At 41.1% G+C, this 24,418-nt stretch overlaps 1 protein-coding gene across 2 annotated transcripts in view; it reads right to left on the bottom strand.

Moving 5' to 3' along the window:
• Reln (reelin) overlaps window positions 1–24,418 on the bottom strand; it is a 433,437-nt gene that overhangs the window by 184,823 nt on the left and 224,196 nt on the right. For both annotated transcript variants that reach the window (XM_087902405.1, XM_087902404.1), the window contains exons 9-10: window positions 6,370–6,466; window positions 3,707–3,947 (exon numbers count right to left, since the gene is read on the bottom strand). In XM_087902405.1, coding sequence (XP_087758531.1) covers window positions 3,707–3,947; window positions 6,370–6,466 — 338 coding nt within the window. The remainder of the gene's footprint in view (window positions 1–3,706; window positions 3,948–6,369; window positions 6,467–24,418) is intronic.

Below are 24,418 nucleotides of genomic sequence, written 5' to 3'. Positions count from 1 at the left end.
ACACACAGACACACACACACACACACACACACACACACACACACACTGTTTCCCCCCTCTCTTAGTCATGGGCAACTTTTCTCTTAGACTCAGTTAAAACGTAACTAACTACCTTGGAAACATTTAATAAATATTAAAAAATACAAAGTAGTTGGAACAAACACATGCAATCTTTACAATTAAAGTTCCAAATAAAGTAATATTTACACCCTCTCCTAATCCACAAGGACTGAAATGTCTTCTAAGTAGTTATTGTATTCAGGGTTCATCTCAGAGGTCACTAAGGGAAGGGTTAATATTTGACAAATAAATTTCATGTAGTTAAAAAAAACAACCTTTATTTTAGAATTCTGGAGTATCTGGTCAAAGAAAAAGTTTCATTGTGAGGTATTTCAAACAAAAATTTAAAAAGTAGTCATTCAAATAAGTTGAAATGACAAATTCTTAGATTTAACTGTGACATTTACTTCAAGTTTTCAGAAGAGACATCAGAGAAGAACTTCTCTCTGGCAGGTGACATAAAGACAGTGAAATAAATCATTACCATGGTGACATTTCTTTTTCTTAGTAGACCAAGGTCCCTTGGCAATTCCCAATAAGCTTATAAGTGGTCAGTAAGCTTACGAGTGGGACAAAAGACCAAAAAGAAAAAAAAAATTCTACCCAAAGTTTTAATTTAATTAAATTTTGCACTGAAGCAAAAGCGGACTTCATGTATTTCTATCGTGAGTGGAACCAAAGTACGTGCATTAAGAAACCAAGCTACTAATTAGATTAGTATAGTAGCTTGTAACATGAGGCAGAAATGCGTACCTGTTTAGCAGAGGGTGTGGGAGTCAGGTGATAAATGATGCTGGAAAAAGGCTCAGTACCTGCCTGCTAGTATAGATAAAGACAGCAGGAAGCCCCCTTCAACACAGTGGCAAGAAGACACAGAGTATTGTGACAACGGTTCTCTATGCAGCAGGACTGTGCAGACTCTTTCTAAGGGAGCTGTGGCTTTGGATTGTGTTTGGAAATTTTCAGTAAGCAGTCTAGTGGGAGGCTTTTCTGGAATGAGCAGAGGGAATGCCTGTTTCTAGGACCAGGACACAGTTGCAACCTCAGCACCTTGAGCCAAAATGACAAGCTTTGATTGCTTGAGGAAGAAGGAGAGTTTCTGTGTTGTGACCTCACTAAATAATTTGCAATCATTTTTTCTTGCACATTCCTGAAATAAATTATTATTTTTTAAATTTTTTGATAGTGAATATGTATTCACTGAGGTAAGATTCCATTGGGTAGATGCTACAAATTGAATATAATCAATATAATCAGGAAGTCTTAAAGACAAAGGCTTCTACAAAGACAATGACTCATGTTTCAAATATCATAATTGTCAAATAATGGTATTATTTGATTTCCCTGCCTTAAAAGCCACAACCACAATACAAAAAAAAAATGACAAAACAATCAACCAACTGCTATTTTAGTACTCAGAGTATTGTTCCACGGAAATAAATGTTAGACAAAGTGATCTACAGCACCAGGCTGAAGTTCAGCTTTCTGAAATAAATATTAAAAGGGGGCAAGCAAGATGTACCTTGTGGCACAGGCCTCCAATCCCAGATACCTAAGAAGTAGAAGAGGCAGAAGTTGCAGAGGCAGGGGCAAAGGGCAGAAGGCAAGGGGCAAAGGGAAGAGGCACCATAAGTTTGAGACTTATACGGACTACGTGGTGAGTTCAAGGTCAACCTGGGCAACTTGAGAGACCTTGCACTCCCATCCCCAATAATAAGAAGAGGGCTGGGGGTATAACTTAGTGGTATAATACTTGCCTAGCTTACATAAGGTCCTAGGTTAATTTCCTAAATTATATACACAAAGAAGTACAATATTTTAAATCTTTATATTCTCCTAGTTTCCCTTCTTGGAATCTCACCTAACTAACACAGGATTGCTTTGCATCAGTAAGTCATAGCTAAAAAGCAAAAACAGTTGTCACCTGAATTTCCAATTTATTTCCACAAACTAGAGACACACAGAGATCCAGCTGATGACCGACTAACATTTTCCGTACTGTTTATCACAGTCTCTCATCAGGCAAGCTCACGACTGCCATCTCCACTTGCCAGTGACGACTGCCAACACGGCAACTTCCCAGCTTCTGGCCCATGCCTCTGACCTCCTGCCAGCTACCTGCTGCACATCAAGAGTTGTGTGTCCAAACTAAAGCCTCCTTTGACCTTCCTGCGAGCCCGTTCCTCCCTTCTACTTCTGGTTTCAGCAAACGACACTTTGTCCATCTCGGCACCTGAACCTAGACTTCACGTCCACCATCCCTCTGTCTTCTTTATCATTTTTTAACTCCTCCATTCCCTTGTTACCAAATCTGTACTATGTCAGCACTTCTCCATCCTGTCCCCCCTAGTCCTGCCTAGCAAGATCTCCCACTGAACGCCTTATAAGCAGTCTCTTTGTTCTTTCCACTCAACCCTTCATTCGGTGTTCTCTCTTAGGAGAACAATTTCAAGTGCAAAATGGGATTGGCCTGATTTAGAGAACACCACTTTGATATGATCTTCAGGTAGAGCCCCACAGCCAGTAGATCTTCAAGGTCTTTTCGTTTGTCATACATTGGGATTACTTACCACAAGTCTCAAAAACTACTGGAGAACTCTTCTGAACTCCATTTAAGGGCTTTTGCTTTATGGATTCACCTTCTAGACCTTCCTGGTGCTGTGAGCCTTCAATACAGTTCCTCACAGGGTGGTGCCCCCAGTCATAAAATTATTTTGTTGCTCCTTCACAACTGTGATTTGGCTACTGTTATGAATCGTAATGTAACTATCCAATATGTGACCCCTCCGCAAAGGGGTTGTGACCTATAGATTGAGAACCACTGATCTGGACTATCTGCTTTAATGTGGGGCTCCAGCCAGAGAATATCATGGCCTGGAAAACTGAACTAGGAACACCTCTTTCTAAGACTTTTGGAAGCCGTCAGAGTAACTATGATCAGAATTCTAGAAGACTTAGTAAGTGCCTACGTGTCCTTAGCCTCTTTGGCTTCACATGCTAAGAGCCAGAGAGGTCTCTTTTATATGGATATTGATCTTCCATTCACTACAGCTTCATCCTGATGACTGAATGACCTCACAAGGTCATTCACTTTATAGCCCAATCTGATAGTATTGCAACACACGAATGTATGGAAGACACAAACACTCAGTTCAAACCTCTGTGTATGGTGATCCCCATTTCCCAGAATGCTGGTCCTCCTCCTACCTGGCTACCTTCCAACCATCCTTCAGTAACTGCTTGCTTTCTCTGCTTTCTGGATAACCTTCCCAAAGTCCCACTCCTGGATTTGATGTCATCTCAGACTCTACGCTTTCCCAGAAAATGACAACGAGGCTGTCCTGTATTTGCAGTTACATGTCTATCTGCTTCCACGAAATCGGTAGCCACAAAAGGGGAAGAAATGTATTCGCCTTTTCAGGATGATGTTCTCAGGGTTCAGCCCAATGTGAGTCCTCAAACAATTATAAAATGAATGAATAAAGAAATGTCTTTTACAAAGTGACATCATACCCTTAAATGGTAATATATGAGACAGAAGATTGTTAATTAATACTCAGAGTTGTGTTGGGGAAAAGTTATCTTGAAATGACTGGCTCAGTGAGCCTTGGGTCTCTAAAAGAAGAAGGGATGAAAGCGTTCAAACCTTGACCGTTGCTCCAGGAAAGAAGAGCCAGTTGCCCGTGTCCACTGGGTCAAGGTTGTCTTCCAGGATGACTTGTCGGTGGGCGGCATTGATGACCAGGATGTTGTCCAAGGCCCAGCAGGCTTCGTACACCTCATCTACACGCAGGCTTTCCTGCTTCCACTGGAACTGCACGTTCTCCCCCTTGGCTTCTTCCGGAAGGTAGAGGATGTGGATGATGGTGCTGACGTTGGAAGGGGCTCTGGGAAGCGTGGCAAAGAGAGGAAGTCAAGCACACAGTGAAGATCATAGCCTCACTCTGAACATGCAGTGTTCATCATCCGTTCAAAACAGGCACAGGGCCCAACACGTGTCTGCTGCTTGTCACAGCTTTTCTAGTAAGTGAAACCAGCGTACATATTTAAGGCCTTTGAGGGTTTTGTATTTGACACGAAGCAGGTACAAAGTGTGTTCAAATAAGCCAGGAAAGGGATAGTGGAAGGAAAGGTGACACAAGCTGTTAGGATTATAGGAAAAGAATCAAATTGTATCTAGAAGAGTTCTGGCGCATGGTAGATGTTCTATTTAAAAACCACTCACTTGATAAGAAAAAAGGACAAAATAGAAATTCATATGGATTATTTGAAATTATACATTGATTAGAGGTCACGGCAAATGACCTTATTAAATATATATACATGTATATATACTTATATATACATATATATGACAAATTTGTCTTTATATAATATTTATTTTCAGTCATGAGATACATTTTTTACATCTGATGATTGTATTCCCTTATAATTATTCACAATTGTATCCAGGTCAATCTTTGGAAAAGATAAAATTTAATAGGCTTTTTATATCACATCTATTAGGATTTATCTCTTTCTGCTATATCATACAAGTTTTATTAATCTTTTCATCCTACCAAAAAGAAATATCTGCTGCTCTAAAAACGGTCACTTTAGCTGAGATTAAAAATGGTGCTAAAATGCAAACTAGTGGTAGGCTGGGCTCCCTATAAATCAGCGGGCAGGGCTGGAGAGGAAGCCGTATTTTTCACCCACCAGTGAAGCACATATATATCTTCAGGCTTGTCAGTGGGGTTATAGATGGTGCATCTCACCTTTGGGGGTAATCAATTCCCTTTTCTTTTACAGTATTCCATGTTTTTTTAAAAATAATAATTCAAAAAGAATTTTGAAATGCTGAAGAGAATATACTTTAATTTCAGATGGTGGTTAGAAAAAGCGTTCATGCTGATCACCAAGGGTAAGGGAGGTTTGCATGCCTGAGTACGGCGGTTTGCTACACAGCCTAAAACAGAGAGAGCCATGTCGTGAGAAATATTTAATGTACTCAGCTGAATGTGATCTTTATATGTGCGATCAAATGTGTAGTTCTATCATTTATCACGATATAGCTCTTTTTCAGCAACAAGCACACATTATAACTTATTTAGGTTATGATATAAAATAGTAGAAGGAAATCTGCTGGGATATAGGTAAGATTTCTATATATGTGCTGGTTTTCTTACACTCAGTTAGATGCCCAAGTATCCAATATGAATGTATTTTCAAAATTCTACAACTGAGAATAGATATTATCATAAAGTTGGCCCAGCATGACAGAGCTCAGCATGCAGTAACCACCCATAAATTATGTCTTATCCAGTCAAAGGGGAGACAATTTATGAAAACCCTGACTTAGAATTATCTTTCTTAGTTTCATCAGACTGGAGCTTAGATATGTGGGTTTTATTTTCTGATATACTTCTAGAAGCCTTGTACAAATTGGTTAGTATTAACGATTATCAACCTAATATTTCTTCTGCTTCCCTAAACAGATCATTGTTCTTTTGATATAAAGGAAAGAGCTGATGGAAAACAAATCTCAAAACTGATGGAGAATATTCTACTTAATTTTTTTCCAACTTAATAACTAACCTAGTCCTCATAATCTTTAATACAAGTATGGAGTTATGACCCTCGGCACAGCAGGCAACGTGCCATTGTTTTCCTTTGTATATTTATTCCTTTAATAAATCATCTGCTTTGAAGTTTATTTCAGGGTTTAAACTCTGCATCAGTGGTAAACATGATTCGGGACTTTCTAACGTCATCAACCCTTTCCAGCATTATGGCGTTCCTTCTATCTGGAGTATCCTACTTCATTTTCTTTTGGGAGAACTCTTGAAATAAGGAAAATACAGGTTGTAAACATAGGCTTGAGGGACATTACAAGCTAAGTGCCGGAACTACAGATGAGACACAAGAGGCCTCCCAGCTATGAACCCTGTCTCCGTGGACAGGAATGGATGTGGGCAGTCAGTCACTGGTCATACTCTTGGGTCTGTATCGCAGGCCAAAGTCAGATCACCTCCTACCTGCCACAGCTGGTGAGGTTATGTGGCAAAGGATGCTCTCTCAGAAGTTATGATCCCAAATGTGCTGCAACCCAAAACAGTCTTGTAGATGGCGTATTAACAGTAGGAAGTTATGAATGTGAAAGATATATCTCGCTACATCTCCCTCAAGTAGGACAGGCCGTAACAGGTATACTCACAACTGGAGAAAAGAATAACCAAAGTGTTCTAACCGTGAAAAGATAGGTCAGGGGTGGAGTGAAGCAAACAGAGGAACAGAGTCTTAGATGCAAATAGTTTAGCGATAACACACCTGATTTTCTCGAGCTGAATCCAGTCGGCAGTGTTGTTCTTGGCATATGACACAGTGATGCTGGGGTCAGAATAACTAAATCGGCAGGATCCTGACCCTGTAAGCAAGAATAAGAACGAATCTGAAGATCAGAAAACAGTGCAATTGCAGATGATTGTCTCCTATAAATATTTTCAACGCTTTAGAAATATTTGTTTAGTCCACAATTCCCACTTTGTTGAAATTTCTTGTGCTCTTTTATCATAAATGTGATTTAATAAGCAATCTTTGGAACAAGAAGGAAGGTGCAAAAGACAAATTTCAGGTTTATCTAGAGAATACGAACTATTTAAGTTACAGTAAAACACACAGTTCTGAGGCAAGAAATAGGTCAATTTTCTGAATGATTAATAATGCCATTATTGCTGATGAAAGTAAATATCAGTTGATAGTGATTACTTTAAATGGTGTATGAGTCGTTGAAGTGGGGAACAAAGCCACCATTCTCTTCATCTATGGGTTATCTCAATGGTGCAGCAGCATGCAAGGAAACAAAATACTGTAAGAACACTGGTTCCAAACAATGACTGTTGGAGGTGGGGCAGGTGTTTCTTGGCTATGGCCAAGCCCTTAATATCTGAGGCAGAGGCAGAACAAACAGTCCATTGTGAATATTTGGTGCTTACTTCTCATTATTATTTTCAGTATTGGAGTACCAAACGAAGTTCTAGAACCAATGATGAATTTGATTCTCCATTTCTAATAAGTTCATATAAGAAAGAATGGTCTGAGGGTAATTTCAAAGATCCCAGAAAACCCAAAACAGCAATGAAGCATTTGCTACAAGTTGACTGTAACTGTAACTAAAACAGCAAAATTTCTATATTTCAATAAAAACAAATGAACCAAAAGGAAAAAAAAAACAGTACAATTTGTGTTTAACTTCCATCCATCTGCTAGAAGACACCGCGTCTCAGCAAACAGCATCTGGTGGTGGTTTTATATTGGCAGCAGTCAGAATTGCCAAGCTTTTGTCAGACTACATTTCATTTCAGTGGTGTCTAGTACAAACCAGTTAGTCCGGGATTGCCAGCACTGGCCATGAGCTAAAAGGCCAAACAGGTGTTTTCTTAGATTTATTCTCACAGCCGAAATGTATGGGAAGAAGGACGAGAAAAAGGAGCATCTAACAGAAGGCCACTGGCTACACTGATCTACTCGGAAACCCATCCAATGCCACTGTAGCTGTTGCTAAATTCTACCTGTCATGTGCAGCTGATTAAAATAAATACCAAGCTGCGTGGCTGGAAGTGGAAGCTGCCAGGATTCGTGGGACAAACTTCAGCATAAAGAAGCAAGAGTTCTGGCAGAGAACGGTATTTGGTGGAAAGTCCAGACGAGCTTGAAGGTTTAAATGCTACCTGCCTCCTCCTTTTATGTTTTGTGTGCCCCGGTGTTTAAAAGTCAACAAGCAGGGTGAGTTCTTGAGAAGGATAGACTAATAACCCAAAAGTTACATACGGAATGCGAAGTCTTGCAAGCTGTTTATAAAGCAAGCGTAGAAAGGATGTTGACACATGCCAGACAGATACCCAAGGCAGCCCGACACAGTCACTGTTTCTATCAGGTCCCTCACACTGTTATTTCAGTGTTTTGAGGTTAAACTTATGGCATGCCTATGACACAGAGACACGTGACTCTTGGCTATGGCAGGTGACTCACTTTTTTTTTTCAGTCACTGGATCATAAAATTCTCTACTGCCTAAAGGTGAGCTGTGTAATCCGTCTCTGCTTGACCACCGTAAAGGGCTCCTCACCAGCTCTCACCAGACTTCCGTACTGTGATTAGCTCACCCTCCATCTCCAGCCTCACCTGTCCTCACCTGAGCTCACTTTCTGTCTGTAAGTGAATGACCTCTCCTGTACCCTCGTTTGTAAGGCTCACTGAGTCCCCAGCCTTTCCGGCACGTCTTCAGCAGTGCCAAGAAATCAAACGGTACTCTGAAGATAACTGTATCAGGGCCATCATAAAGGGCTCCACGGGAAGGGTGGACAACTGAACTGGGTTCAGTGGCACAAGTGGCTTGCTAAGGGGACAGAGATGGGGACTGTCACTAGTGGGAGAATCTTCTGGAGAAGCGTTCATATTTGCAGATCTGCCTCACTCGGAGGCTTTCATGAGTGGCCCTTATGAGTGGCACCAGTCGGGTAGAGGACCCATGTCCCATACCCACTCAGAGTGAAGCTGCTAACTGGATACAAATTGTTCTTCACATAAACCCTGTCACATAGATTTCCGTCACTGTCGTGAAACTTGTTCTTCCCCAGACTCAAGATGTGGGAGAGAGGAGGAGTCGGTGACTCTTCACCGCATTCTTGCATATTCTGGAGCCTAATGCTACTTTCGACTTCCTGTACCCAGATGTGATGTGCAGAGTTATTGCTTTTGTGAGGCTCGGGTACCTGAAACGGGTGCCTCTTTATTTCCCTCTCATATCAAAGATATCAAATTGACAAGCCTGAAATGTAAGACCAGATGAGTGTCAAATGCAAAATATCCTCATTTGCAGACCCATTTCTCCGACACCAGACCACTTTAACGCAATCGCTCCCTCTAAAACAACAGTGTGAGAACTTAGCGATTGGGCAATGTAAGGAAGATCACTGGAAACCATGGTAACAACTATGGTTTAAGAGACAGCGTTGTGCTTAAGATGGGTCTGAAGTTCAAAGGTCAGGCTCACACCTTTATTCCCAGTACCCAGAAAGCAGAGGCAGGTGGGGCTCTTTGAGTTAGAGGCCAGCCTGGTCTACACTGAGATTTCTAAGAGAGACAGCGCCAGGCCACATAGTGAGACCTTGTCTCAGAAACACCAACAAAACCTTCAAGCATTTCCTTTGGTTCTTGCCAGACTATGAAAAAGTCTTGTTACTTTCAATTTTACTCTCAAGCTTAGAGTCAATAAGCAAAATTAATGAACTCCAATTTGCTGAGGAAATTTAGCCACCACATAGTGCTGCATATGATCTCCAAGCCCAGCGTTTGAGAGAGGACCATATATTTTATGTAAAGGGATTTTATAAATCCTCTGTCTAGCTGTCTCTGTTGTCAGCTCTTAATTCTAAATTAATTCTAAATAAGAATTAAATAATTAATTCTTAATTCTGCTGTACACACCACTAGCGAGCACTGTCACTGTAGTGTCTAATGACAGATGTTTTACCAACATCTGATTTAGGACACATCTGCACCGCACTATGATACAAGGCATCTCTTCTTTTGTGCTAAAAGTGCTGGGTACCACCTTGCGCCTGCCCATCAAGAAACTCGCCACTGAGATGTCCTGAGCTGGGCCAGGACTGTGCTGTGTCTTTGAATCTGCGCTGTTTCAAAAAACCTGCTTAGCATGGTCAAGTCATGCACAAGAACACTGGGTTGTCTTCACAACTTCTCAGGATTTAAACTGAAAGTCCTCTCCCAGACCACAGCTGATAATAGCGTAGGATTTATAGCGAGACAAACAGAACACGCGGATAACAATGTCTTTTTTTAAACACATGTCTACATTTGCCACATTTCTTTATAGACTCATATTTTCTGCATTTCTCTGGCTATCGGATGCTGCTCTTTTCTAACTGAAACTGTACCCTCTGCCTCGTATCTCTCCTTACCTTGCCCACCATCTCTACCCTCAGGTTTTGGTAGCTACCATTCTATTCCCCAGTAGACCCAAACTGCATTAATTATTTCTTTTCTCTACATTTACCTCCTTTTCAGGCCTTTAATAAAATCTGTACCATAATGACCCCGTGCGATGGTCAATACTCTGCCAAGTGGACAAGCAGGATCTAGAATTGCCTAGGAAACACACCTCTGGGCGTACCTGAGAGGGAATTTCTACACCGGGCTTAGTGAAGAGAGAGGACCCACAGCAAATGCGGGTGACACCATTTCATGAGCTGAGCTTGCTGACAGAGAAAGGACAACATGAAGGACGGGGCACCCGCGTTCATCTTTGCTCCGGATCGTGGGTATGTCGTAACTAGCTCCCTCACAGACCTGCCATCTTGTTCTCTCTGACGTAATGAACTGTACTTCATTCAAACCATAAGGCAGAACAGACTCTTCCTTAAATTGCTTCTGTCATAGCAAGGAGAAAAGTAACTGATGTAGCTAGGTTTATATCTCCCAAGAGATTCCTACTTCAGAGATCTAAAGTCTACTAGCCATCCCCAGAAGACATTTAATATTTAGTAAATCAAAATTAGAAGCCTTGGTCTCCTCCCACTTTTTTCAGTGCAGTTGCCTCTGCTGAATCTTCTCCAGGTTGCTATGTGTAGGGTTAGGAGAGCAGGTAGCTGGACCAGGCTATCAATCTTACGATCTTTACGTTCACATCTCTTTACTGTGTGACCCCAGATAAGACACTGTTACTTCTGTGCCCTGGTTTCCATCATTGCAAACTGGGGAAAACAATGGCCACCCATGTCACAGAGCTGCTGTGGAGGCTGAGGGGGTGACTCCTGGCATCCAGAGTCATTCTTAGTCCAGACCACGTGACTTCCTAGCCTACTATTCAACCTTTCAAACATTCATTTATCCTAGGAAAAGAAAAGAAAGAAATACCTGATCGTATCTGTTCCTGAGAGAAAATTAAATTTAATTACCCTTTATCAGAAATCATAGTACATGCCCCCTACAGCTTCTATCTCTGGCTTGTATTGCTTCCTGTGGTTGGGTGAATTACTCTGCAAGGTGCTTTGATTTCTTGCTTGTATTATGTTAGGCCAATAGGAATCTTTGCTTTGTGGTGACTGTGATGCTTACAAAGAACAAATTTTGAACAGAAACTATAAAGTAAGAGAAAATGCTAGCTATAGCGTAGGTTGAGGCCATGTGTCTTCTTCCATCTCATGTTGTTCCAGAGGCTCCTTCCACAGGCAGGCCTAGGAGTGAAGGATTTGGGGCTCTGCTCAATGTTGAATCTTATCAGCCAAGAGCTGTGTTCCTTAACTTTTGCAGAGACAGTTCGGTGCACAAAGATATTCCACTTAGCTATCTGTTGGGCAACAATTACGAGAGGTCATAGCCACAATCGGTGAGCCTCCACTTTCAAGTTCTTGACTCATGTGTTTTTTTCCCTGTCTTTCAGTGCAAATGCTTTAAGTTCATACACACAAAATGCTGCTGAATCCCAGGATATTACCTTGCCTGTTTGTTAGTAAGGCAGGTAAAGAGATTAGCAACTGAATCTATTTAAAAGAAGAACAGCAAAGGAGATGTGCTAAGATAAGGGCACCAGGACAAACCAGAACCCAGAGACAAAAGTTCATAAAGTCTATACAGCTCTGGAATTGAGTTAAAATTCAGACTGTACAGTTCTCAGCTGCAAAGATCACATAAAATCTGTCCTGTCTAAATTTTCACAGTACCCACCAAAAAATAAAAACCTGCACCCTAGGAAATGAGCTTCTCTGAACTTCTAGGGATACTATGCATCCCCACATCTAGGCATATGCTATGCACCCTCACTTCTAGGGATACGCTATGACCTCTACTTATAGGCACTGTGCCATGACCCGCACTTCATGGCACCGTGCTGTGACTCCCCATTTCTAGGTACTTCAAAGGAAAAACACAGGCAACTAGCAGGAGAATCAAAGGAAGCAAAACAGCTGATCAGAATGTGAATGCAGACAGCTGAGTTAATGCAGCCTCTGCACATATGGTGTTTAATTCTAACGTGGTTAGCATGGACAGAGATGCATTCACTATGAAGCTGACTTGTATGTACTGGTGGTACCTTCCAAGGCCCTTCTGGGGGCTCTAGCAACGTGCAGCCTGATAGTGTTTTCAAATATCTGCTATCTCCAGTCTTGCTACCCCCTTGGGCTGCCCCATGACAGTCAGTGGTGACGGCAACCCTGAATGCATTGGGAATGACTGTTAGAAAGAACTGATTGGAAGACACATTTCCTGTGGGTTGTTCTGACTTTCTTCTGGAGTTTGCATCTATCTCAGAACATAGTTCTTTCCGGTCTGAAAAGAACCACCAGGAACTCCTACAGCTCACTGTGCTGACGCGCACGGCACCTTGACTCAAAGACACTGATGACGCATTGGTTAATGAATGGTGTCAGTTCAAATATTCGTTTAAGATGAGTCACTGCACGGAGGAAGTAAAAATGCCCTGAAATCCAAATGAGACCTTTTTTCCCTGCGTAATAACTGTCCTCCACATTCAAATGGCATCATTAGAAAACAGTCAGTATGATAAAGACATTAAGCATCAAACCCTAGAGACAGAATTACCTCTCTGTGCTCTTGATACAAAATACGACAAAATTGTTTGTTACATAATAAGATGTCGTAAGAGCATGCAGCCAATGGACATGAATCAACATTATAAGGTCACCAAAAGTTATCAAAGAGGTTTCATTTCTTGATTTTGTAATATCTGTAGAACTGTCAGTTTCTAAAAATCCGAAACCGGTTGCAATTTTCATTCTAAATAAGCAATCACGCTTGCACCTGATTTTAATTCTACTGGTTTACATTTCTTTCCTTACGAGAAACCCTTGCTGTGCCCCTCCAAACTGCAATTTAAATGGACAAACAGTGAATCCCTTCTGCAGAGAACAAACACAGAATTTTTTTTTCCCTGGGTTTCATGACTGTCCAAGAGCCCGAGTAGCAGAGGACACTAAACCACATCCCCGACTTTACCGTCTACTTTTCCGATCACGGCACAAGCCGGTGATAAATGTATTTTAACAACAGAAAGAGAATGGGTGTGTGGGGCTGGATCTAGTTACCTGGGAATATGGAGAATCGGTACTCTAGTTTTTTGATTGATTGTTTGATTGATTGATTATTTTTGAGACAGGATCTCCATATGTAGTTCTGGTTGTCCTGGAACTCACTGAGATCCACCTGCCTCTGCTTCCCAAGTGTTAGGATTAAAGCTGTGCATCACTATGCCTGGCTGTGCAGATACTTCAAAATAACATGTTGGACAAGGCAAATGCATCTAATTCTATTTGCCAACTTAAAATAAATAGGTATGCAAAACTGTTCTGAAGGACGAAAAAGCACTTAGAATCTCTCAAAATTCTTCTCTCTATTACTGACTTAAAATATTCTGATATGGAAATGGATCACATTACTATTGGGTTGGGATTAAATAAATTACTATTAAGCAGTTGTTTGCTGACATGAGAACTATTCAGTTTTGGAGTCGAACTTGAATATGATCTTAAGAGCTCTAGAAGTTCAATACAAGCTGAAGAGATCGAGCAGTTCCCAGGACCTGCTCTCGGTAGTGTTTCTGTGCTGATCTGCTCCATCGGGGATTGCACAGCGCTCTTACAGAGCTGACATTCTCAAGAATACCCCAGCCCATGAGCAAACAGCAATTATAAGCATGAGTCAAGTACAGCCCGTCTGAAGGATGCTGCAGGACGGCTCGCTGGGCAATAGTTTATTCTCCTTCCTGTACACACATGGGGAAGACTGTAGCTGTCTTCTGGAGCCAGGAGCTTTAAAGATTCATTAAAACCCCGCCGTTTCTTTCTATCTGTCTTGGCAGCTGAAATAAACAACCTTTACAAGCTTTTGGCACACCCTCAAGGCCATCGAGAGACAGGAATATTAGTAACCTCTTGTGAACACTGATGAGTTACTCCTTTTCTGGAGAGACAGCTACATAGGTTCTTAATACCAAGAGATTTAGTGGATAATAGGTTTCAAATAGTTTATTTATTAAGTCTGCAGATCTCAGAAAGGAAACATGGCGCATATACCATATGATGTGCCACACACTAAGCATAGCTGGTGCAATACTTTCTTATCAAGCACATTAACATTTCTACAGAGAAATGTGTGCATGTTCACTTAAGTAGCAGAAACAAAAGCTATAAATAACTTTAAATCACTCAACTCAAGTCTTGCTGGCAAACGAATTCAGGTCATGCCTGGCTTGCCAACACATATACTGAAAAACAAACCTGGCTCGTAATTTTTTTCTGTAGTTTTCTTTTTTCATAATGAAATATGAAATTGCAGATTAGGGATTGTGAGCAGCTCTCTCTATTTCTTTTCCCCTTTATAGCAACAGGAGAAATCAATTGGCATCTTGTCTCTCAAGGCCTGGGTAGGTTGTTTTTTTTTTTTTTTTTTTTTTTTTTTTTTTAACAGGGTTATGTCCTTTTCCAGTAATCCCAGGACTTTCCGAAGAAAAATCAGATCAGAGCAGGACACAATAGAAGGAGCTATTGTCCTCTTGGGGACTGGTAGTGAGAGACAACAGCAGCCTCCTCCCCGCCAAAGTGCTGCTTTAAAAACAATCTGCCTTTTAACATGCAGCGCGGAGCCCCAGCAGGAGGAGAGGACCCATCTCGCAGGAGTGATAGATGGGGAAGAACATAGGCAGAAATCATGCCTCTAGATAACACAGTAGGGTCATAAACACTGCGGGCTCAAGGAGCGTCTGAACAGGGCCCTCGGAGGACTCTCCTGGCATAAGAACCAGGCTGCTATCACTCACGCCTCAGCCTCTGAGGTGAGCAGGCTCGAGGAGCTGCATGTAAATAACCGCATTAGATAGAAAAACATCATCAACTCACGGAACGCACGCGGCCCGGCGGCCTAGGGCTCCTTGCTAAGCTCGGAGCAAATCTTGGCAGGATCAACATGCCCCTTTGTCTTTCAAGATGGGTAATGGGTGGGCTTCCATAAGGAAAGCTTTAGAAGGCTGGACAACGGCGGCGTTCCAGGAGTGATCCTACTGCCCCAAGCTGCAGTCATCAGTGAACAGACTTGTCTTACTCTAAATTGAAATCAGAGATGTGAAGGGCAACCTGAACCTATCGGTGAAATAATTATGTTTTTTTAAAAGCTATGAGTGATCTTTTAAAAATGATTCACCGGGGTAGCGAATACCATCATGGTACCCACATGACATTCAAGAAAACAGTTAAAGCTTCCTGTTACTTTGTGATCTTTTTCAAAAAAACCATTCTGCCCAATCAAGACTACCACTAGGTCGCGACCCACTTTCGGTAGTGGCTTGAGTGTGTTCGACTCCTTTGCCGGAGGCAGCTGTGCATCTCTACTGATTCTTTAATAATAACAGTGTAGAAAATGGGGGAGCTCTCAGCATTTGCCACATGCACACACTGCAAGAGAACCAGTGTGTCTCTGCCATAGGTGTGGCAGTTACAATGAAGAAACTGGGGAGAGGAGCAACAGGGAGACAGGCACCGAAGGGGAGGACAGCTGCTCAGCTAATTTCCTGTGGCCACTGCCCATCTGCCGCAAACGGGAAGAGGTCCCCTTGTGAGGGTTCATCCAGGAAGATGACTAAGGACGAGACATGCAGAAGTCACACGCTGTCACATTTCTTTGCACAGACCCTGTTCACTGACCGATCCAACCCCAAGCAGACATCATTGCTCTGTGGTATCATCATTTAAAAAAATAAACGGATATAAAACAGAAGATGGAAAATACTCGCTCTGAAAACATCGTGTGTCCACATTTGGGGGATTTAAAAGAAGCGTGTTTTTAATACCTACAGACTAGTTTTGAGGTGCCATTAATTTAAATATTCTACATTGTTTTCTCTTAATCCTTAATATCTGTTTGAGTAAATGCTTAAAAAGAATCGTCTTGTGTGCACTAATCCTGTCTACAATATTATAATGCTTCCTCAATTTAAATATAAGTCATAAACATATCTGTACTTATAAATTATAAACAGGCCATTTCCCCAGGGGTGTTTTTAGTGTGCAATTCACAATGTGGACAATAAACCCTAGATTTCCATGCTTAATAGTTATTAATTAATAACTCAATTCTGACCAAATATTATGGACATATTCATTTCTCTATATTGACAACTTCTACCAATAAAATGTTTTATCAAATTTATTAACTTTGGTTGCTGTGTTTTACCAAAACTGAGTTCATTTGTTGTTGATAGGTCCAAGAGTTATTCCAGGATGTGCCTTTGTATAGAATGGAAAAATTTTTAATTAAAGTGATTATCTGTGGTGTCTTTTCAGTCACAATTCCCGTCTATGTCATTTGGCACCTAGAAGCCCCAGGACACTTCCTTCCTGGGCTGCCACAAAACATGATCGTATAGGGTACACATTCTTCCCTGCTCAGTTTTTCACCCAGCCCCCGTGCTTCACAAGGCATAAGCTTTGCATGCAGGCACCGCATAGAAAGATCAAGTGCCCCTCATGAATTGCAGGAGCAGCCCTGCAGTCGAGGATGTACAACACTGGCAGATGTGTGTCTGCAGCTAAGACTACGCCTGCTGGAAACTAGGCAGATTGTCAGCTCAGTCAAGGACCATCTTCCTTTGGCAGCCATTCCTTTGTAGATATATTTAAGTCATGGTCTGAGAATCCTGCAAAATGGTCCTTAAGACAAAATTCTCATCTTTCCTGGTGATTTGCCCACTTGCCTTGAAATGTTACATTCATTCCATGATATTCTGTGATAGTTCATATGCAGTAAAATAATAGGAATAATAAAAACAATTCATTTGAGGGGTATTAGACAAGAAGCTAGATCTCCACTAGAGAAAAAATTACATTTTATATCATTTACAAGTGATGTAAATTGTATCAATATGTAACATAATAGCGTAGGGTTCGTAGAGTAGGAGAGGAATGAAACAACATGAAAACAAGAAATATTAAACTGATCTGAAATGACAATAATTTATGTTTAAAACTGGAGTCATATTATAGTTACAGCTTGTAGGTTAATACTTGTAGACTTGACATATTGAGATACTACTCCTGTAGTAATAGTGGGTTAGTTTGGTATAAAAACAAACGAGCTAGTGCCCCTAGAACGTTTATCTGTAAAGACGGAAATAAAACTCTAGGTGTAAGACCAGTGATTCCAGATGCAGTATATCGTAGACAGCAAACTCCCGAAGAGCTCCCCTCTGTGACAGAAGGACCTTTATCAAGTGCCCTTCATTAATCAACTAGAAACTGGATGTTACTGGTTCACACTGAGATCTGAATTGTTCATAGATTTCCCTCAGCCTCTTCCATTGCTACAGAAGTCAGAAACGGGTGTGACGCTGAGCACAGATGTGGAGCACCACAAAGTCACTTTCCACAGCTGTGTATCAAACTCAACTTAGTTCACGTGCGTCTAAAGCCACAAACAGATGCACATTCCCCAGTCCTGGAGGATTATCTAGCAATGAAGGGTAAAAGGAGATGTGCAGAATGTTCAGTCAAAGCAGAGAGAAGCAGATATCACCAAAGGAATTCAGAGGACTTGGCGGTCTAGCGCCTGATATTAGGCTAGGGCAGCAGAATGAGTTTTCACAGCAGTGGTACTGGGGAGGATACTGCCTATCCTAACGATCAACTTCTCATTCTACATCTACGAATGAACTCCCTCTGTGAAGAAAGACCCTGATTAACGTTAGCAGAATGCAGTTATGAGTTAATTACTGGTATTTAAGTGCCACAGGGTGGGTGGCAAAGTGAATATTGCAAGTGAAAGGGCAGAAGGTCGTATCTTTACTTTCCCAGAGGTATTCTAATTTATATGAAGGTCATCTTTCATTTAGTTATTGGTTTTAGAAATTAAAAATTAATCTAAATTTTTTCCCCCAGAAACTTACTCTTAGAGTACTTTTTACTGCAGCATTTAAACTGATAAAAAAGACTCTTCTAAAAATATCATTTGATTCTTTGGTGTGAAAAGGATTCGAAAAATATAAGTATATCTCAAAATGAATCATGTATATTTTCAACTTAAACTTGTCTTTTAAGACATATGTGTCATACAGAGGCACGGGCCACTCCTGTGATGAAAGGCAGGATATCCTCAGTTGAAATCTACTCCACACAGTTATTGATTAATTTCAGATATATAGACGTATTCTTTTTTTAAAAAAATATTTATTTATCTATTATGTATACAATATTCTGTCTGTGTGTATGCCTGGAGGCCAGAAGAGGGCGCCAGACCCCATTACAGGTGGTTGTGAGCCACCATGTGGTTGCTGGGAATTGAACTCAGGACCTTTGGAAGAGCAGGCAATGCTCTTAACCTCTGAGCCATCTCTCCAGCCCCATATAGACGTATTCTATATATAGATATTTAGGTTTTGTGTGTTGACATGAAAATTAAGTCCTAGATGTGATTTTAATATAATTTATACCCAAGAATTTTATAATCAAACAAAACATGTATTGAACTTCATGAAGTACAGCACTAAATTAATTTTGTCATCAACATTTCCTAAAATTCCGTATTTTATTTATATTTGTTTTGAGCACCATCGGTACGACACAGATTTGCATGTTTCAGATGAGGTTTCACTATTCAATAATAACTTCCTGAAGGTCTTAGCAAGGGGAGCACATCCTTGCAAAGCACAAGACTGTAGTCTGAAATATAGTCTGGAATTTCAGTAAGCTCACAGAGGGACTGAGCAGTGATTCACACAGAGCTACGGAGGGCTCGGTTTCTCCTCCCTCTGCATTACCTGCTCTGAGAGAACTGGGAAAATTTATCTACTGAATCCAGTTCTGAGTAATTAAGAAGTTTATGAATTGGGCTCGAGGGAAAAATGAATAGTTTCTCTACACCACACGAGCTACAATATCTCACACAAGTGGCATTTTACTTCTTTATTTAATAAAAGAATGAAGCCACATTTCTTTTTTTTTCCCCCGTTAATTTCCAATTCAGTGAAGAGCACCTTAAACTTTGGATTATTCCAGAGTTTACTTTTCAGAGCATGTTCATACGATGCAGGCAGCTCTTGTTTATTGCAAAGACCCTTTGGTGGGTGCAGTGCAGAAAGAAAGAAATTCAGGCTCAAGAATTCTGTCATATTTTAATATCTAAATATTAGGCGTATATGATCTAATGCTCTTTCACTGTTTTGACATTATTAAAGCAAACAAAAACAATACAAAAACACAGAGACTCACATCTCTCCATTATAAAAAAACACACGCACAAACACAAACCCTCCAATATAAACACGCACACACATAACTCCCCAACATAAAAACAGTAACCTACAGACACACAAGCATCCCATAGACACACAAGACAAAAACCCAGACATCCGTAAATAAAGCCAAATTTAAAAAGGTAATTAGTTTTATGAATCATCAACAAACAACATATTCTAAAAGTGCTTAGTAACTCCACTCTGCTGAGCACACAAATATGCATTTCTGCCAATTTCTGTCAGGAGAAGCAAAATTTACTGGCGATTCTTAACTTCTTTCAGGATCATCTCTACTGATTGACATCCCCAGATCATTTCTCTGAATTTGCTTTTGTCACGAAAGCCTGCATCTCACCGAGTTAACACTTCCCTCCATGCCCCTGGAGTGACCGCTCGTCACTCTGGTAGTCAATCTCTGTTTGTGCATCCCCAGCTCTGGATCGAAGACTGTTACAATGCTGACAGAGATTTGCCCACGTCCCACCATCAGATCTGTTTGTTTGTTTGCGTGTGTGAACGCATGTGTCTATGTGCGGGTGTTCACACATATGTAGTGAATGTGCATGTGGAGGCTTGAGCTGATGCCAAGAGTCTTCCATGCTTGCTTTCCACTGTATTTAGGGGGAAATAAATATGGTGTGCCGATTCCTGCTAGTCTAGGTAGCCAGATAGCCGTGAGGCTCCCCCATGTCTGCCCTCTGAGTATTAGGATTGTAAATGGCTGCCATGCCTGCTCAGCTTTTGCTTTTTATTTTTTTTGGTTGTTATTTGTTTTTGTTTATTTGAGACAGGGTTTCTCTGTATATTTGGAGCCTGTCTTGGAACCTGCTCTGTAGACCAGTCTGGCCTCGAATACACAGAGATTCACCTGCCTCTGCCTCCCAAGTTCTGGGATTAAAGACGTGCCCCTACCACCGCCCAGATTCCTGCTCAGCTTTTTAAATATGTGTCCGGTCCTTACACTTAGATGGTCCTTACACTGAGCCAACCAACTCTCTCCGCAACTACACTAGTTGTTCTTGATAGTGTCTGTTTATCTTTAATCCTTATTTGGCAAATGATTCCTGCTCATCTAAAGAAAGAACTGGGTAGAGTGAAGAGGCCTATTCTTACAGAGTGGCTCAATGTGTCTACCCAGCAAACGCAAAGTTCCATCTTAATCCAAAAACAAGGTTTTTAAAGAACTCTCTTTATTATTGTCATAGTTTGATTTGTTGTGATAGATGTCACGGCAGGAAGTAAGGGTTTATTTGGCTTCCACTTCCTGGTCACAGTGCATCTTTGAGGAAGTCAGGCAGGGGAAGCAGAAGCCGTGGAGAAGCTGGTCTTCTACTAACTGACTTGTCCTCTGGGTTCTGCTCAGATAGCTTTCTCACACAGCCCAGATCCACCCGCCAGGGGATGGTAGTGCCCACGGTCCCGCAAGTTCTCTCCCATAAGCCAGCCATCAAGGGAACGACCCACAGAAATGCCGGAGGCAAATTTTATTGGGGCAGTTCCCACACTGAGAGTCTCTCAGATAACTCTGGCTGTGTCAAGTTGACAATTGGACTAACCAGGGCAATTATGTTTTATTGTCTTAGAGGCCTTTTTGCAGACCTCTGTTAAAACTGTGCCATTAAAAAAATTAATTGTTTTTTATTGAGATAGGATCTATGTAGCACAAGTTTGCTCTATGTATCAGCCTGCCCTGAACTCTCAACCTTCCTGCCTTAGCATCCCAAGTGCTACAAGTATGCCATTTTAAGTAAATTCAATTAACTGACTAAAAACTCTCACTCAGCCCTCTAATAAATATTAAAATTTGCAGCCTGTATGAACTAACTCTTTGGATATGCCCAAATTTGCCTGCCATAGTCCACATCTTTCCAGTCAGTCCTGGTTAGGACGGCACCCTCGTTTCTCCCCCTTGCTTGAGTTCAATCCCTTGCTCTATGCTGAAGCCTTCTTCTGCCCTGGGAGGAGACTCGGTTGTTGGCTCACAGGAGTTTTCCAGTTAGGAAGCTCCCTGCAACCCTCCCTTTGGTTGTACCATGCTCAGGACCAAATGGGCCCTGGCATCCTGAGACCTGTACACACAGACTACTGCAACAACCTGGCATTGTGACCAATAATGCAACAGCCTGACATTGTCACCCTCTACTGCAACAACCTGGCATCGTCACCCTCTACTGCAACAGCCTGGCATCGTCACCCTCTACTGCAACAGCCTGGCATCATCACCCTCTACTGCAACAGCCTGACATTGTCACCCTAATTGCAACAACCTGGCATTGTCACCATAATCACAACAACCTGGCCCTGGAGTGTTCTTGTTGCAGACCCGGTGCCTCCTACTGCCCAGCTGATGCCTGTAACACTGCTGTATCCTCCTCGCCTTCTCTTTTACTATAGCTAAAGTTATCTCAAGACAATGAGAAGCAAATATCCAGTAAAACTCTGTTAAGTGAATGACAGATACGAGGAGCCTCTGGTATTTCCCTTGGAAGCAGAATTCTGTCTGAGAAAACAGTTTGGAGAAATCTGTAAGATAATGGTTCACAAGGGGCATCAGTTCAAATTTTTCCTCTCATCCTGGAGGAAATCTAAAGGAGATGGGCAAATGCCCCTAAGGCTGTAACCATAAATTCCATAAGCTGAATCCAATGACTCAAAGGAGGAATGCAGCAAATCGATGCCTCCGCGCAGAAATGGAAACCAGATCTTTCATCGGAATGGAAAAATGAAAAATTCCTAGAATATTTCAGGACACTTTTCAAAAATGGTTTAGCTATTGATAACCTGATAAATTTTAGCTTGCAAAACTTGGCTTTCAGAATGTTCTTAATATTCAAAGCCATCTACTTAAGAGTGTTTGCATATTTATTTCTTTATATGCATGTAGACACATGAACAATATACATATAGCATTTTATGTATACAGGTAATATTTATCCACATTACACATAATTGAAGGAACTTAAAATCACAACTTAGTAATGTAAGCAATTTTTGTATACAGGTCTGTGAGGTACTTGGAAATTCTTAGGATATATTTGTAACTTAACTGGAAATATTTACAAGGACAATATGAAAATAGAGCTAATAATATAATTCATAATTGAGCTCATAAATAATAACTATTATCTATATACTGTCTACGAGAAACACTGCACATTCTACATGTCTTCTCCAGTAGTGTCACTGAGGCTGCCTGACTATAGTCCCATTAACTGTATGGATTCGGAGAATCCCAAGATACATAAAGAAATGCAAATGCCGGGCTCACAACACAAAGCTGATTCTGCATAACTTTTGAGGCGGGTATAGATGAAATAGTTATGAAACTGCAGTTGCTATTATGATATTTCATTACCACAGGCTTGTAAAGTCGGAAATGAATCCACACATTTATGGCACACTTGGGACTTTGGTACATGCTTAAATGTGGTACTCAGAGCATCTCTGTCAACGGAAGGGTGTCACTGCCTTCTACCTCACAAACACCCATAGAAGTGAAGGATCATAAGGCACATACAACCATCCTGGAAATAACTCCACCTGTAATGTCATAGTTACCCAGCAGCATCATACACAGTGTAGGTAACGGTTTGCTGTTGCCTTAATCCTTTTTATACCTTTAAAACGTCTAGTCTGAAAATGTAGTGCATGAATTTCCCAGTGAAGTTTCTAATTGATAAGCTAAAATTTCTCTAAATTCATTACCAATGCTACATTACAATTTCATTTTTTAAATTTTAAAACCATCACCCAGAAGGATTTTTAAAATGTACTTTGAAGGTTATAAACTTGAATCTGTATCTCTTCCTTTCTCCCTGGGCCCATTTTTCCTCGGTCCTGTGACTCTTTATATCATTAATATAGGAACCAGGCGCCAAATCTGCACTCTCAATTATATAAGCTGATCTATAAACAGGTAGGAAAACTAAGTTTGGGCTAAGTCAGATGCTACAGCTAACCTTAACCCTTGGCCTGGAGTTATTCTGTGTCCTGAATATCACGTGCTAAACCTTACATTCTCTACCAACTCCCTAGTTCTCCTTGCTTGCTCCCTTTCTGTGAGTTCCACTGAACTGATATTGCAATTGTCTGACTGAAAAGGCTGGGAAATAGAGAATCGATGTCATCTTTGTTACTCACAAAATGAGACTTTCTTCCTTTCTACAATAAAGAATACTTTAACTGATGCTAGATCCCTTCTCCTTTGAGCAAAATGAAAATTATGGATTCCTTTGTGGTCCTTCATTTCCTGAATATAATATTTGAAATTAATGTTTATTTTAACAAAAAGAACACCCCATGTGATGGCCATTCTTGGTTGTCAACTTGACTCCATCTGGGATGAACTACAAGCCAGAAATGGAGGGAACACGTGTGAGAGATTTTCTGACTGGTTTGAAGAGGGTGAATCCACTTCTAGTTAGGCCCTTTGAGGTAGGAAGACCTATGCCTCTAATCTGATCTAATCTAGGCTGAAAGACGCACGCGTTCGATTCAGATCTTGAGGTGGAAAAGTTCACCCTTAACCTATGTCACATTTCTGCTAAAGCCTACATACAGACAATGGAAGAAGCAAGGGTTCATTCTTCGCCAGTTGCCCTGCCTGGTCAGCACATCTGTTCCTTCGCTGGCATCGGAGCCCACTTCTTCAGGATTCCAGCACACACTGAAGACCACCTGAGACACCCGGCCTCGTGGGACAGAGCAACTGCTAGATTCTCAGACTTTCTGTTCACAGCCAGTCTTTGTTTGATTGTCTGGACTACAGTCTGTGAGTCATTCCAAAAATTGTGTGTGTGTGTGTGTGTGTGTGTGTGTGTGTGTGTGCGTGTGCGCGCGTGTTTATCAGGGAGAGAGATTTTCATTCTATAAGTTCTGTGACTCTACAGAACCCCGACAAATACACCCTCAACACAGATAAATTACCTTGATTTTTCAGTGGTGTAGTAAATAGAACACATTAATTCTAGTTAAGATCCACGAAGAGGCTTATCAGGCTATAGTTTTAAAAATTTGTTATTGTCAAATTACAACCATAAAAAGAACCGTATTTCGTCTTG

Source organism: Myodes glareolus, chromosome 27 (genome assembly GCF_982192425.1).
Source record: "Myodes glareolus chromosome 27, mMyoGla1.1, whole genome shotgun sequence".
Taxonomy (NCBI): domain Eukaryota; kingdom Metazoa; phylum Chordata; class Mammalia; order Rodentia; family Cricetidae; genus Myodes; species Myodes glareolus.
Note: the sequence above shows the minus strand (reverse complement) of the source record. Positions and strands in the feature narration are given on the sequence as shown.